This window comes from Sminthopsis crassicaudata, chromosome 6, assembly GCF_048593235.1.
Source record: "Sminthopsis crassicaudata isolate SCR6 chromosome 6, ASM4859323v1, whole genome shotgun sequence".
Taxonomy (NCBI): Eukaryota; Metazoa; Chordata; class Mammalia; order Dasyuromorphia; family Dasyuridae; genus Sminthopsis; species Sminthopsis crassicaudata.
This window is the reverse complement of record NC_133622.1, coordinates 247,006,406-247,023,271: the sequence shown is the minus strand read 5'-3', so window position 1 is coordinate 247,023,271 and position 16,866 is coordinate 247,006,406. Positions and strand designations below refer to the sequence as shown.

The window sequence follows — 16,866 nt, the reverse complement described above, 5'->3', positions numbered from 1 at the left end:
TCACAGCTTGGCTTGCCATTTATCTTCTCACCTTGCCTCTCTCTGGTAATCTTTATGTCTAGAAGGTACTCCCTTCTCCCTCTGACATAATACTTCATTTTCTTCAAAATTCTGCTCAGGTGATATATTCCTTCTAGATGGTCTTTCTTTTAGGTGCCAGTGCTTTCCTCCTCTTCCCCTCTCCCCCCAAATCTAACTGCCTAGTAATCCGTTTGTGTCATTTTTATATACTTTGATAACATGTCTATTCTACTAGAACGTAAGGCTCTGAAACCTGTTTCTCTCTAACACCAGGCATAATGCTTGTTAAGCAGTAGTTTCTTAATAGATGATGCTTCTAGATTTATTAAGTATGAACATCAGCTTCAAGGAGAAAGCCTCTAGGGGAAATTTTCAGGGAACCAAAGCTCCTTAGAAAAGTATCTAAAGATCCCCCAAAATCATCATCTTGAGCTTTCTTCATGAAACCCTTATCTCTGTCATAACAATTAGCTGATGCTTTATCCCACTTTGAGGTTAAGGACAAAGAAATTTGAATTCTAGGGTGAATGCATAGCATCAAAGGAACTTTTATTAATAGGAACTTTGGAGATGATTTAGTTCAACCTCTATTTTAGATTTGCAAAAACTGAATCTTAGAGGCAGGAAGAAGGACTCATCCAGAGAGAGCTAAATATTAAATGATACAAATTCTTTAGAAGCTTACGTTCTACAGAGCTGTGGGTTTGCTAGGTACTTATTTATGCCAACATAGAGAGGGGAAAAAAGACGAATTTCACCTCCATCTATTAAAACCTGACTTCTCTTCCCTTTTCTTCTAACCTTGTGACAAGATTTTTTTTTTTATTATAGCTTTCTATCTACAAAACATGCATAGATAATTTTTTCAACATTGACCCTTACAAAACCTTCTGTTCCAAATTTTCCCTTCTTTCCCCCCATCCCCTGCCCTAGATGGCAGGTAGTCCAATACATGTTAAATATGTTAAAATATATGTTAAATCCAATATATGTATAGATATTTATACAGTTATCTTGATGCACAAGAAAAAATGGATCTAGAAATAAAAAAATAATTGAGAAGGAAAACAAAAATGCAACCAACAATAACAGAAAGACTGAAAATGCTATGTTGCATGACCAGATTTTTTTTAAAGGAAAATTCAACAGTTGGTTGAAGATAGGCCAAAAATAACTGACAAAAAGCACATGTCCAAAGGTCTGGAGTATGAGAAAAGTGACTATAATGTATTAATGGAATTTATACTATAGACCCTAAAAAAATGGATGCTTTCTCTTCTTGTATAGAATTTTCACATAGAAGTTCAGAGTGGTTTTCTTCAGGTAAACATTTTTATTTGTTTAATACTAAACTTTATTATTCTATAGAGTAATAGACAAATGGTGATAATGATAAATAGAAATACTTTGATTATATATGTGCTGACTCAGAGGTAATTATTGAGGATCCAGTGATTCTTTTTTAGGGTGAGGAAAAGGGAGCATTGATATTTTCTTCTATTGATATGACTATGAGTCATGGAATAATAGACTTATCAAAAATTTGGAGTTCGGGCCCGTCCAAAGGGCAACAGAGTCTCTCAAGGTAGAGATGAAAAATGCTACAAATAAAGAGCTGTCCAGTTGTTTCAGAGGATTTTTATGGAAAACATTTATGATTGGAGGGGGAGACTAGAAAGCTGGTCCTATCACATATTGAAAACATTGATGTCTAGGAAATTTCAAAAATGCATAAGGAAAGCTTCTAGAGGATTGGGAACCCCAGGACATGGGAAGGCACAGGCAGGGATGGATCTATCTAGAATTGCCACAATGGATGGAATTTCCTTATCATTGAGATAACAAATCCATTAGAACATCTCTTTTGTATTGTAGATGGAGTCCTTTGGTAGTTAGACTACTGAAGCCTATGGACCTTTTCTTAGAAACATGTTTTTAATTTTTTTTTTTTTTGCATAGGATTACAAATAAAGCCAATTATGTTGAAAAACAATATAATCAGAACGTCCAAAAAAAGTTCACAGACCTCAGGTCAAGAAGCATTAAACTATTAAATCATGAAAACAATTTGAATAACCACCAAAAGACTATTTCTTACCTTTCTTTGGACAGACAGCGATCTAATAATTGTAACAAATCCTGTGATGGCAAACTGTTAAGAACAGAGTAATGCGTTAATGTATCTGAAATCACTTCCATTGCAAGAACATTTATTAATTTAGTTTGGTTCCCCCCTCCCCCCTCCCCTAATTTCCTCCTATCTTGATCATCAGATTCTTTTTTTTTTTTAATTTTATAATTATAATTTTCTTTGACAGTACATATGCATGGATAATATATATATATATTTTTTTTTTACAACATTATCCTTTGTATTCACTTTTCCAGATTTTCCCCTCCCTCCCTCTACTCCCTCCCCTAGATGACAGGCAATCCCAAACATGTTAAATGTGTTACAGATATCCTAGATACAATATATGTGTGCAGAACCGAATTTCTTGTTGCACAATAAGAATTGGATTCCGAAGGTATAAGTAACCTGGGTAGAAAGACAACAATGCAAACATTTTACACTCTTTTCCCAGTGTTCCTTCTTTGGGTGTAGCTGTTTCTGTCCATCATTGATCAACTGGAATTGAATTGGTTGATCATCAGATTCTTAAGAGGTCAAAGAGTTCAATTCAACAAAGAGATATCATGAGATAAAGAGGCTAATGGATGGTAATGATATGAAAATAAAGGCACCAGAAGTAATAATATGAAATAGACTTGGGAGAGCATAGTAGTTAGTGACATGGAATACATGACAAGATATCCCTCACAGATAACAGAGATTTTACATGAAACAGATTATGTGGCTTAATCAACCACCACTAAGCAAGGCAGAGCCAGGTGATTCAATAACTTAGCTCTGAGGGAGGAGGGGGAGATAAAGACAGGATTTGACAGTGACAAAGTTGAGTATTGAGATGTCTAAAAGATCGTTCCCATCGAGGCGGACTAAAATGTGCTAATCAAGACAGTCTCCGAGGCTGAAGACCAGATGGTTGGATTAACCATGAATTCTGGCCTCATTCCTTGTAACCAGACAATCTGGGAGAACTGATCTGATTATATGATTAAGAAGAATGGGATGGGCTCATTTTAGCAATTCCTGAGAATAAGCCAGTCAATAGGATAAAACATTTTTTATGATTTAAGTTACGATCTAGTAAGGACAAAAGAGAGCTCCAGATAGACTGCCATGAAGTTTTGGGGGAGAGAAATCACTTTAATTTGTAAGAATCAGGGAAGTTCTCGTGGATGAGGAGGCATCAGTTGAATTTGGCCTTGATTTCAATAGGGGAAGTTAGGTGATGAAAAAATTCCATCTTGGGCTTGGGACAGGGAATAATAATATGAGTTAAATCTTGGCAATGGGAGAGGGCAGAGGGAGAATGCAACTCATGAACTCTTCATTTTAATAAAAAGCTACATGGGAAATATGCTAGAGTGAGATGAAGCTGGAAACAGGCACTGAAGGACCTTACGTGTTGAGATAAAGAAGTTTTTGTCTTATTAAGCAGGCAGTGGGAGCCAGGGACAAGTTTTGAAGAGAGTAGTGAATCGATCCATAGCAGATTTGGAACATGACCGACCCATGCAAAGATATGAACAGTGGATCCAAAGCTGGAAGTCAGGCAGGGAAAGACTGCATTCTTATCAGCCAGGTAACACATTGTGAACTGGAGACAGAAAACTTGAGCTCAAATTTGATTTCAGACTTTTATTGTCTGTGTGGACCTAAGCAAGTCACAATCCCTCTCAGCCTACATTCCTCATTTGTAAAATGGTGACAAGAACATTTACCTTATAGGATTCTTGTGAGGATCAAATGAACTAGCATATATATAACACTATAAATTCTGACTTTTTATCATTTGACCTTTTAGGATTATAGATTCAAAATTAAAGATTATCTATCCATTTTTTAATTCAACCCTCACTAATAAGGAAACTGGGGCACAGAAATGTTAATGATTTGAACAAAATGACACAGATATTAAACATCCCTAATGGGATTTGAATTCAGATCCCATGATTATCCAGGTTCATTAATGAAGAAATGGAATTGCTCCCTGAGGAAGGCAGAGAGGGCCACTGATGAGGATCAGGTTATCCTCATCATCCCACCTTCTGTGAAGGTCATGGGTGGCCCACCTTGCTATGCCTGGGCAGAAATCCAAGCAATATCAAACTTCTGAGGCTGAATTTCCCTTATAAATCTGTCCCTGGCTCACACCATCTTGGTGAAGCCCATTTGGGTCAGTCTTCCATGACAGTGCCTTATGGGGTTTTTCCTGTCCCTCCTCCCCCATGCCATGTAGTGTCTTTCTTCTTATCCCCCCACCTTGGCTCTTAGTGTCTTTCACCTTCTCTCTCTCTCTTTTTTTTTTTTTTTTTTTTTTTTTTCCACCTTCTTAAAGCTAATTAACTCTTTTAGAGTGCTAAGCTACTTTAGAGATTTAGCCTGCTAGTAAAGGCATACTCCAAACTCATGGGGTGTTCCTTTTTTGGTTAATTGTGAGTGTCTAGTTCCACTAGACAACTTGCCTTTTTTATCGTTAATTATTAAAACCCCTATCTTTACTATGTGCTCTCCCAACTCTATTTCATATTTACCATTCCTGGTATCTATTGTATCTCTTAATTTTCTTCTTCTCCTAAATAAACCTACCTTTTGCCAAAGAAAAGGGCCACTGAGAATTCTTCACATAACCAAACCCCAACATATGGTGCCTACATCAATCTCATCATTTAGTGGCGAATTGTTCTCATAATCCACATCACCACCACTGTTTGCTGCCTCAGTCTTTCATGTTAACTTTGATTTTTCTATTTCCTCTAAGGGAAGAAGAACTTTGATAACTCCTCAAACTATCTTGCTGTCAGTACAGTTTCCATACTAGTGGTAGATTCATAGGGACTGCTATAATACTCAATGATTGCATGGGAATGTTATGGTCAAGCCCTAATCCTGTTCTACTACTACTTGTATATTATAATTGTAATCCTCTATAGGATTATTGGAGTCCAAGATTTCAACCCCATTAATAGAACTGAGTTCATGAAATTCACTAGGAGTTTCAGGATAGCCTTTCTGATTCTATATCCAAAGTTACTCCATTTATTCTACTCACACATGCTCCTGCCCAGTACGGATATCTTGTGGTATACAAAATGGGAACTTTTGACTCTGGAAGGTTCAATTTTTTGAAACTGGAAAATAAAAAGACTCCAAATGCAATGATGATCAAGCCTATCAGGATCTGAAGAACCTGTGTAAAGACAAAATGGCAATGGTGAGGAGACATGGCAACTCCTTCTGTCATGAATTTTACTTTTGAACAAGTCTGACTTACCCCCAGCAACTTTGGTTCCCCTCTTAGTAAACTTGGCACGAAACCTTGACGTTTATAGGGAATTGCTCTGATTATTAGCTTTCCTGTATGGAAGCTTTCTTGGTGCATCTTGAAGCTTTCTCCTCTGGGGTTAGGTTTTAACATGGTGATATTGTCATTGATTCTTTGCCAGAAGTATGCTTAGAAAACGGGTTGGTTGACATCACAGTTGGCTGTTCTGATCATGTTCTGATCATGTTCTGCTCATCTGCCAAGTTCACTTAGTTTGCTCCACTCCTTACTCCACTTTATATTGGAATCATAGTCATTTGGTCATAAGGTAATAGAATTATAAAGTGAAAATGTCATAATGCTGGAAAGAATCTTGAGAGATCACTTCTCACAGGTTCCTGCATTCAAGTAGGTAGAAAACCTCCTAAGCCAGGACATTCTCCTTGAGAAATGTCTACTCGCTAGCTTCCTCAGGAACCCATTTTCATATACTGTTGGCTGCAGACCAGTGGAATTCTTTTCTTGTTTAATTCAAGTTCATTTCTCTATTTGACTTTTCTGTGGACCTGTAGAACAATGGGTAAATCTCCTAATCTTCTGATCGCCTTTTATTGAATTAGGTGACTTCTTAAACTCAAGAAAACTAATTTCATTTAAGTTTTAATTTGAATGCCTATTTCTAGTTTTTATTTTTTTAAAATCAATTGAGCCCTCTCATCTTGTTTCTCAATATCTGAGTTAAGATAATGGATATGGATATAATACACAAAACCTCAATCAGGAGCTTCCTCCAAATCCAAATAGATAGTATCTATAGTGTCTATCTACCACATTTTAATAAGGATATTGATAAACCAGGTTATGCCCATGGGTAAGCAATGAAGAGGGAGGGAGACTCAAAAGTATGCCATAAGAACCATTGAATCTAAGAACACATATTATGAGAAAAAATCTTACAGTAGGTGGGAGAGAAAAGGCACGAGAGCCATCTTCAAATATGTGAAAGATAATCATGTGGAAATAAGGTAATTTTTTTTTCCTGCTTGGTCCTAATAGAGGAGTAAAGGAAAAAAATATCTTGAACAAATAGGACAAGGTTTTTAGTATTTTGGTAAATATTTTGGTAAAACATAAAGAATAAAAAACAAACTTCCGCTAATCAGACCTGTGCATACAAGGAATTGGTTACCTTAAGAATAGGAGTAATGATTTTTTTCATCAAGTAGATATTGTATTCATTGAGTAGAGACTGGATGCCTGCCAGAGACTTTTTAGCTAAGATTCATATTTCACATGGGCACTGACCTTGGTCTACATGATCTTTCGGATCACTTCAAACTATGAAATTCTGTAATCCTTTGGAGCCGAAAGTATTTATCCTGGGTGAGTGTTCTGTTTCAGCTAACACATTTCACTACCATGCCTGGTTTTCATCTACTTAGGAAAAACTGTAGGCCTCCTTTCTGTCAGTCTTTGCTATTTGATTTACATATGTGTGAATAAATTTATATGTATGTATCTGGCCACCTATCAAAAAACTCATCCACTGTTTTCTCCTAACCTCCCCTGAATCATGGATTTCTAGAGCTGGAGATAATAGAGCACACCTGAACTGATGCAATACCAAAGAGCTAACCAGCTTGTTTCCCATACAGAGTTGGAGTCCCACTTGCCACCTGCTTCATGACTATATATATTCATTCAAACCCACCAATTTTTTTAAGACTGGGTTTTCTTAACTCCCTACTAGAAGTGAGAAGATTACTCATTGATCCCACTACTGATAGGAACTTTGACAAGTTGCTCTATTTTCAACTTAGGCTAGTTCATCTCTCTTTAGGCAATTTATTGGCCCTTCCCCTCCTGGGTGTTCAGCATATTGTATTGGATTTAGTGTAGACAATCATGTGGCAATAGCCCACTGGAGCTCAGAACCCCCAAATTTAAGAGAGCATTCAGTTTTAACTTCCCTGGGAACTGCACTGAGAGCCCTATTAGAGCTAGTGATATGGCTTAAGATATGCCTCTATTCCACACCTTAATATACCCCATCGCCTTCTCTATTTCTTGGTCCTTATGTTGGTGGCTAATTGGCACTAACATCTTGTCTTATTCCCTTACAATCCAGCCCATTTCAATTTGGGATCATTTTAATGGTTATCAGATTTTGTCCTAGAATGATCCAGGTTCTTATATTTTCCTATCCTTTCTACACATTACTTCTAGTTCTTTCCTAGAGGGTAGAAGTATCATCCACCATTTTGACTGGATTTCTATAATGGGATTATATTCGGGGACTTGAAAACCTTAGAAGTCACCAGTTCAATCCCTAATTTTCTAGATGAGGAATTGAAGCTCAAGAAAATTAAAAGATTTGACTAGGAAACCAATGTTCTTTTGCATATAGCCCAGTGAACAAATATTCACCAATTCCAACATATTTCTTATTTAATGCTTATTGAATTGAAGGGAATTTCTGTCCAAAAATGAACTTCCAAATACCTCTGAGACTTCATGACACAGCAAGTTGGATGACTTAGGGCTCTGTGCTCAGTTTTGAACTTGATAAGCACTTTCATCTACAAACTCATTGTTCATTACCTCCTTATATCTCCTGATGCTATAATATAGATCTGTACCTCATCCATTGTGACTTCTGAATCTCCTTTCCCATAACTAACAAATTTCCTTTCATCTTGCACCACTTATGATATTTCTGTTTCCAGTTTTTGGCATTCAATTAGATCTGGCTTCCTTGTAAAGACCCAGTCTCCTTGGCTACCTTTTCCGGTATTGGCTTCTCTTCCATTCACTACTTCTAGGCTGTGACCTTGTTCCTACATTGTTTTATTCATGTCCGCTTCTGACAAACACTTTAATTTCTCATCTTGGTATCTCAAGCTTCTGATGAGTTGCTGAGCATTTACCATATATAGCTTTGATTGAGACCGATCTTCCCACTCACTGGCCTAGAGACACATTCTCTGAGTACAGTAATCAAATCCACCCCACTAATACTTTTTTCTGGTCACCAACCTTCTTTCCATTTTGTGTTTCCCACTATGAATGGAGTTCCAGGGGAATCTTGCTTGCTGGTATTTCTATTCCTGTTGGTTAGCACAGTGCTTGGCACATACTTTATAAATGCTATTCTCTTCCATTCTTCGACCTCCCTGATTCACTAGTCATGGTGGGTGAGTCATACTCTGCTACTCGTGACCACTTTCAGACTTTTTCTGCTACCATTTTTGCTTCTTTGTTGTTTGTGGAATCCAAATTTATCATCCAGTACAGATTCTGGTGGTCCTTATCTGCTGAAACCCCAGAAGGATATTTTCCCTGCTTTCTCAAGTAGTAAATGACTGCTTCGAGTCTTCCTTCCACCCCAATTCCAATTTTTTTTTTTTTTTTTTTACTCCCAACATACATGTGGATTTTTCTTTATATTTCCCAGGTTCCCAGATCTTCAACTGAGTCAGTTTCCATGATCTAATTTTCTTTTACACTTGACACACATAGGCATAACCATATCTTCCATTTTGCCGTCACTAACTCTGAATTTCCTTTAACCATTATTTTTTGACTTTCTATTTCTGCCTTTGCCTTATACTCCTAGACATACTCTTCACCTTTACTATAACTCTTATTTCCTCCATCTCTCAGTATTATTCCAAGCTACCATCCCTATCCTGGCTAAGCTCTCCTCTTTTACTAATTTTGATACTTTGGTAAACCAGCTTTTCCTCTACTCTAGAATCTCTATTCCCTTGTCCTCTGCAAAACCACAGATCTATTTTTTTCCTCACCATTTATCTCTCACAAATGGATAAATGACTTGAGAATATTATAAAATCATGTTACCAGGATAAGATTTATGTAGTTAATGTCAATGGGGCTTTCACTACAGTAATACAATTTTATCATTCTATTCTAAATAATTCTTACTCTCAGTCAAGATCTCAGTTGTTCCAAACTTTCTGTTCTCTTCTCAAGCCTTCTATAACAACCATCCCAACTCTCTTTTTGAGGACTTTGCTTCATAGTTCATACACAAAAAGAAATCTATTCACTAGGAGTTCCCTCACCTCTCCTTTGTTCCATCTTACATCCCCTCAATAATGCACTAAATGCTTCTTCAGTCCACTCCAGTGATAAGATTGCTTTTCTTGTCAAAGTCAAATCCTCCAAATATTCCTTTGATTCTACTTCATCCTGGTATTTTTTTATGCCACTTTGCTACCATTCTCATCCATTCTCCATGTTTTAATCTCTTTTTAAATACTGGTTCCTTCCTTGATATTAACCACTATGCATATCCTTAATAATAAAAAATAGTAAACTCTCAGTAAGTCCTACCATGCCCATTATCGATTGTCCTATACCTCTGCTCACCTTTTCATTTACAGCCAGTATCTCCACTTTGTTCTCATTTTCCTCTAAATTCTCTGCAGTCTGGCTTTCAGTGAAAACTGATTTCTTCAAAATTATTGACGATCTCTTATTTGCCATATATAATAGCATTTTTTTAAACCATTATCTTCCATAACCACTTGTAGTATTTGATTCTTCAGACCAACTTCTGGAGACTTTCTCCTTTCTGTATTTTTGTGACTCTGCTCTCTTTCAGTCTTTGCTGGATCTTTGTCCATGGTAAAGTTCTTCAAGGCTACACTTTCTTCTCTATGTTCCCATGGGTTCATTATCATCTTTTTGCAGATTCATTCATTCAATAAACATTTATTAAGTGCCAGGATGACTTACTAAGTGCTAGGATGACTCATATAAGTGCAGATTACTCCCATATAATTTTTCCAAATTTAATTTCTCTCCTGCGCTCCAGTCTTTCATCATTAAGTGCTTATTGAATATTTTGAATTATCTACTTCATAGTAGATCTCATCTACTATCTCAATCTCATCTTTCCCTTTCCTTTCAAACATCTTCCTTTTCTGAATTTCCCCAGTACAGACATAGGGCAGTATGTCATTCCATTTATCTAGGTTCACAGCCTGTATCAACCTTGATTTCTCTGTTTTTCCACACCACATATTCAATCATTTGCCGAATCTTATGATTTTTTCCACACCGTTTCTCATCTATGCCCCCTTTTCTCAGCTCAATAACCATTACTCTAATCCAAAGCTTTATTGCCACACTACTGTCTAGATAAACCATTGCAAGACCATTTTAATTTGACTCTACATCTCTCACACCTTCCTCATCAAGTGAATTTTTTAAAGTAGAATTCCTACTGTCTCCTCTTTCTTGAATAAACAACAATGGTTCCCTAGTACTTCTAAGATCAGGTAGAAACTTCTTCATTTGGAATTGAAAACACTTTTGTTATGTTCCCATTTCTCACATTGCCTCATCCATCTTTTGATTATTCTCTGTAGTCTTATCATAGTGGTCTACCTAAGATTCCTTCCATACCATATTCCATCTCCTGTCTCCATGCCTTTGAACTGGCTAGACTACATTCTTGGAATGCTTCCTCTTCTCACCACTTTCTTAGTCCTCCTTGTTTCTTTCATGACTCAGCTTGAATCTCACCTTCTTCAGTATTTCTTCCCCTATTTTGTTCTTCTCTTTCCCCTTCCCACCACACATAAGCCTTCTTTTCTAAGCTATTTTCCATCTACTTTATTTATCTTGTATGTAATAATATATGCGTGTATTTCTCTCTTACCTCTTCCAGCATTACAATGCAAATTCCTTGAAATCAGGAATTGTGTTTGTTTTTTTCCTTTGTGACCCTAGTGATTGGTGTATAGCAGACAGTAGACCATATAACATTTATTAAGCATATATGTTCTATATTTGTTCTATGGACCATATAACATTTATTTAGCATATGTGAGAGTAAAAGCAATTCCTCTCCTTAAAGAGAATGCATTCTAATGGCATGTAGTAAACTCTCAATAAATATTTATTGATTGATTAATTGATGGTACAGTGGAGAGATTGCTGGACTGAGTATCCTGAATAACAATTCTGTAGTTTATATTTTCTAACTGGTTTCATGTGAACTTCATGTTTCTTCATCTATAAAATGGTATTAACACTCATTTATCAATCATGTATTAACTGTCTATTATATATCAGGCACTGTCCTATAATGTGTTATGTAACTACTAGCTATTGTTATAACACTTTCTTTTTAAAAATTTATCTATTTTTTAAAAAGTAAGAAAAAAGAAAAACAGAAAAGTAATACAAAGCAAAATAAAGCCAAGCAAAAGAGAACATTGTCTTGTGCCCAACAGAACATCAGTGAGGATTCAAAATATATTACAATAAATACCAGTTCAAGAAAGTATATTAATTGTTCATTTTATATATATACATTCATTAGTGTTCATCTTTTCTTTACTTCCTTGTAAAGTGTTCTTTTGTTTTCTGCTGTGCACCTTTTTTACTTTATTATTTTTCCCCTCTCATCTTCCCCTTCAAGCAGGCTATAGTTAAGAAAGGATATATTTATGTAAACATATACTTATACATACATGCACACACACCCTCCACCCCCACCTGACCTACATCTTTCCAATCCCTATTGACTCTTTGTTTTAATTCTGCTCTTTAATTTGCCTTGCTAAATTTAATCTCCCCCACTCATGGATCCCTTCCTTGTCTTCTTCTTGTACCCTTTGCTTCCCCATCCACTTATTCTTCTCCACTTATTTCTTTATAGATTTTGGAGGATGCTATACTCTTCATAGTATATATGTACTGTTGCCTATTTAAGTGAATAGGTGTTCAGAACTACAAGCCCTCCTTCCCCTCTAATGCCTCTCTGTCTATTCTTCCTCTGCACCTCATTTGTATGACATAATTACTATTTTTACTTTAACACTGTCCCAATCTTTCTTTTGGGCTACCCAACTGCTAATGTCAATCTTAAAACATGCTATACATTTCCATAAAAAACATAAACACTTTGTCCATGTTGAGTTCCTTGAAATTGATCTTTGTTATTGGCTCTAATATGTTAAATTTTCTATTAAGTTCAGGTTTGCTTGATAGAAAATCCTGAAAATCTGCAAGTTCATTGAATGTCCATTTTTTCTTATTCTTATTTTTCTTATTCAATATTATAGATAATTTTTCTGGATATGATATTTTTGAACACAGTCCTAGTTCTTTTGATTATCAATAGATAGGATTCCTGGAATTTTCTTGGATTACTTTCTATTTCTTGCACTATTGTACCAAAGCTTTTTGGTCACAGCTTTTGAGCTGTCCAATTATTCTTTTGATTTTCTCTTCTTGATCTGTTTTTTTTTTTCTTACAAAAATTTTCACATTCTGTTCTAATTTTTCATTCTTTTTTTTTTTAATGTAAAAAAGATCATTTTAATTAATAGTCCAATAAATCCCACACAGTACACTGCTGCATTTAAATAGTTACTGTAAATGGGACTAGATTTTTCACATGGTGTTCACATAGGATATAACATGTGTTATTTGTAAATTGAATTAATTCATGCATATTGGATCTTTTCTTTATTTTTATTTTTATTTTTTGCCATTTTGATTTTTATTTAGCTCCAACAAAAAAAACATTGCATGGAAATCTATGAAATTTTTTTTTGTTGTTATAGCTTTTTCTTTACAAGATATATGCATGGATAATTTTATTTTTTTAAATTATAATCAGTTTTGTTATTTCTTGGTCTCTCATGGCTTCACTGGCTTACTCTTGCCCAATTCTAATTTTCAAAGAGTTATTTTTGTCTTTGAGACTCTATCTCCTTTTCTAGTTGGTTAACTTTTTTTTTTCCCTTGGATGGTTATTATTATTATCATTTTTACTTTTTCCTCAATGTCTCTCATTTGATTTTTGAATTCTTTTTTGACTTCTTCTATAGATTCTCTCTGGGCAGGGAATCATTTCATGTTATTCTTTGGGGTAGAAAATTTTTTTTTACTAAAGTGTCCTCTTCTGAAGATGAACCTGGTCTTCCCTGTTCTCATAATGTTTCATTGGTGGTGGTCTTTCTTCTTTGCCAACTCCTTTTTTTTTTTTTTTTTTTTAAATAAGATGTATTACTGTAAGCATCCCTAATCCTGCAATGGGAGGGATGATGTCTCTAGCTTCACTTCAGTTCTCCCCTCTGACCAGGAAGCCCACACCAAGAGCTCCATCAGGTGCATCCCTGCCCTCCCCTGCCTCTGCAGGTTAGTACCCAGCCCAGGGCTTTTCTTCAGATCTTGTCAGGTTGAATCAGGAGGATCCTGTTCTGTCCCAAATCTTTGTCTGTGTTCACCCTAAGGTACAAATTTGTTATATTTGTGGGGGAATTTGGGAGGTTTTGAAAGTTACTAATCTACTCTGCCATCTTTCCCAAATCCTTCCCCTTACTTTTACATTTCTCTAATAGAATGTCAAACTCCATGAGGAAAACTGTTTAACTTTTTTCTTTGCATTTCTGGTGCCCTGTTCAGTGCTTAGCATACATTTACTTATTCAACCGTGTCTGTGCCCAGTGATGCAAATCTCAGCCCATCCAAGCCTGCTGGTTCTGTGAATCCTTTGTTCATGTTCTTCCAAAAGCTTACCACAAGGAATTTACCCAGTGGGCTTTTTCACTTTCTCTCACCATCAAGAAAGAACCCATGACTCCTGGCTTCCAGTTCTGTCTCAGATTCTCCCTAGAGCACATTTAGGATTGTGAGTGGGGAGTTGGTAGGACCCTAACCTTCCCAACTGTATATGGCCGTGGACAGTCACTTAAGCTCTCTCAGTTCATCCTGTTGATTGTTTCTTATAGAACAATAATATTCCATAACATTCATATACCATAACTTATTTAGTCATTTTCCAATTGATAGGCATCCATTCAGTTTCCAGTTCCTTGCCACTAGAAAAAGGGCTGCCACAAATATTTTTGCACATTTGGGTCCCTTTCTCTCCTTTAAGATCTCTTTGGGATATAAGTTCAGTATAAACATTGCTGGATCAAAGGGTATGCATAGTTTGATAATTTTTTGAGCATAGTTCCAAATTGGTAGACTGCCTGGATCTATTCACAATTCCACCAACAATGTTTTAGCATCCAAGTTTTCTCACATCCCCTCCAACATTTATCATTATCTTTTCCTGTCATCCTAGCCAATCTGAGAGCTGTGTAGTGGTATCTCAGAATTGTCTTAATTTGCATTTCTCTGCTCAATAGTGACTTAGAGCACCTTTTCTTTTTTCTTTCTTTCTTTTTTTTTTTTTTTTCCTGAGGCTGGGGTTAAGTGACTTGCCCAGGGTCACACAGCTAGGAGGTGTTAAGTGTCTGAGACCAGATTTGAACTCGGGTCCTCCTGAATTCAAGGCTGGTGCTCTATCCACTGCGCCACCTAGCTGCCCCCTAGAGCACCTTTTCATATGACTAGAAATGGTTTTAATTTCTTCATCTGAAAATTGTTTTCATATCCTTTGATCAGGTCTAGTTTTCTAAGAAGGTTTTAAATGCCTCTTTATTGTTCAATATCAGTCTTTTTTTTTTTTTAAATTCATGGTTAGGATCGAATTTGCAAATTAGGTCACGCTCCTTCATTGTAAGCTCCATTGCTCTTTGAAATACATTGTTCCAGTATTTCTTCTTCTCTTAGAATCTTATGTTACTCTAATTTCCTTTCATTTGTATTTGAAGATCTTTCTTTTGGTCACTTGCTGAATCTGTTGGTTCTCAATGGAATTGTCAAATTTAACCACCAGATATCTTGGTCTGGAGATTTTATTTTTCTGGAGACAATCAGTAGTTTCTTTCTATTAACACTTTGTTTTTATCATTGCAAAGTTCTGGATTTTTTCCCCTTATTTTATTTCTTCCATTAGAGAGCATTCAGATTTTTTTAAAACTTGTGTTCTTTTGGAAGCCCTATGATCCTGTGTCTGTGAATCCTGCCTTCAAGATCCTTATGTTTTGTTTGTATGGAGGGCATGCTTTCTTTTAATGTTATTGCTTTTGCATCCTTTCTTCTACATTGTTGTATATTTCTTTGCATTTGCATTCTCAATCAGTTGTCCTCTCTTTTGTTTCTTTGGTAGGACTAGTCATCATAGATTCAAGTTTTTCTAATCTGACAATTGTTTCTACTGTGCAGGTTATAAATTCTGCTCTTGTAATTCTTCTTTCTCTTTTGGCCATTGAGGAAGAGTATACATTGTGGTTCAAAGCTCTTTTCAAAATCTTCTTCATTAAGTGTTGAATAATTAGTTGTTGTTGTTTCTCCCTCTCCCCTCTCCCTCATTCAGATTTGAGTCTGCTCAGCTCATTCTTCATTTTCAGGGCTAATCTGAGATGGATGGACTGATAAACTGACTCACTGGACTGCTCACCAAATTTCATATTGTAGTCTAGACATTAGGGATTCTTCATTCAGTTCTTCCTGGAGTTGTGTGGAAGTTGTAAAATTAGTCTCCTTGATTGAGTGTTGATCTCATTGAAGAAGTTCTCTTATATTTAGAAGTTTGAGATTGTCATTGATACATCTATTATACAATCAAATCCAGTGGGCATTTACTTGTTATCTTTGTAGGGTAATTATTTATTAAGCACCTACCAAGATCTGGAAATAGGAATAAAAAGTGAAAAATTGTCTGACTTCAGTGGGCTTCCATTCTACTGGGGGAAGGGAGCAGTTCCTATACAAAACAGTAACAGGTAATGATTTTCAAGATCATTGAATAGGAAGAGAATATTAGCAAAGGAAAAAAAGAGCAGCAACAAATTGAAATAGAGAATGGAAAGAATACTGCCATAGGATTGTAGATTTTGCATTAGAAGGGACTAGGGTGGTCATCCAGGCCATTCCTTTCATTTTACAGAAGAAGAACGGAGACCCAAAGAGGGGGAGGAGAACTTATCTATAATTACACACACAATAAACATTAAAGGAAGGAAGTTCAAATTTTAGGTAGAATTTAAATTCAGGTCTTATGTCCCAGAGTTGGAAAGGGAATATAGATTCCACTTAGTCTACCTGTCTCATTTTCCATAAGAGAAAACAGAGGCCCAGAAGGGAAGTGACTTGCCCATATTACCATCAGAGGCTGGATTTGAGCCAAGATTCTCTGACTCTAAATCCAGAGATTTTTAAACAAATACAGCTAAATTTCCTGTTAAACAACAAGTGGGAGAAACTAAGAAAAGTTCTCACAGCTTTCTTGAAGGCATTGCTTAGGTTATCTGATTTTACCTCCATTCCCTTAGCTGGTCTTGTTCAGGCCTCCTCCCCTTAAGTCATCTTTTAGCTATTAATATTTTGACTGCCATGACATTGCCACTGAAAGAAGGCCTTTACTGTGAAAACCAAGAATGTCAATTACCGAAAAGGACATGAGGGAGTCCTGATGGGCGTCAAGAGACTAGGGGCTGAAGGATTGTCATCTGGAAGAGAAAGGGAAGGAGGACCAGTGACCACTCCATGCTGAGCAATGGCGGGGAGACTTCCT

At 36.2% G+C, this 16,866-nt stretch overlaps 2 protein-coding genes across 3 annotated transcripts in view; one reads left to right on the top strand and one right to left on the bottom strand.

Annotated features, from left to right (window-relative positions):
- LOC141547842 (membrane-spanning 4-domains subfamily A member 5-like) overlaps positions 1-8,001 on the bottom strand; it is a 64,790-nt gene extending 56,789 nt beyond the window's left edge. The window contains exons 1-4 of one of the 2 annotated variants that reach the window (XR_012483643.1): positions 7,917-7,998; positions 5,424-5,980; positions 5,202-5,339; positions 2,120-2,173 (exon numbers count right to left, since the gene is read on the bottom strand). Coding sequence is in view for 1 of the 2 variants with exons in the window: in XM_074276465.1 (XP_074132566.1) it covers positions 2,120-2,173; positions 5,202-5,339; positions 5,424-5,567 (336 nt within the window). In the remaining variant the exon portion in view is untranslated. Of the gene's footprint in view, positions 1-2,119; positions 2,174-5,201; positions 5,340-5,423; positions 5,981-7,916 lie in introns of both variants that reach the window. The other variant, XM_074276465.1, reaches the window with a different exon arrangement.
- The window catches only part of LOC141546740 (membrane-spanning 4-domains subfamily A member 6D-like), a 276,103-nt gene that overhangs the window by 145,706 nt on the left and 113,531 nt on the right, over positions 1-16,866 (top strand). The window lies entirely within an intron of this gene.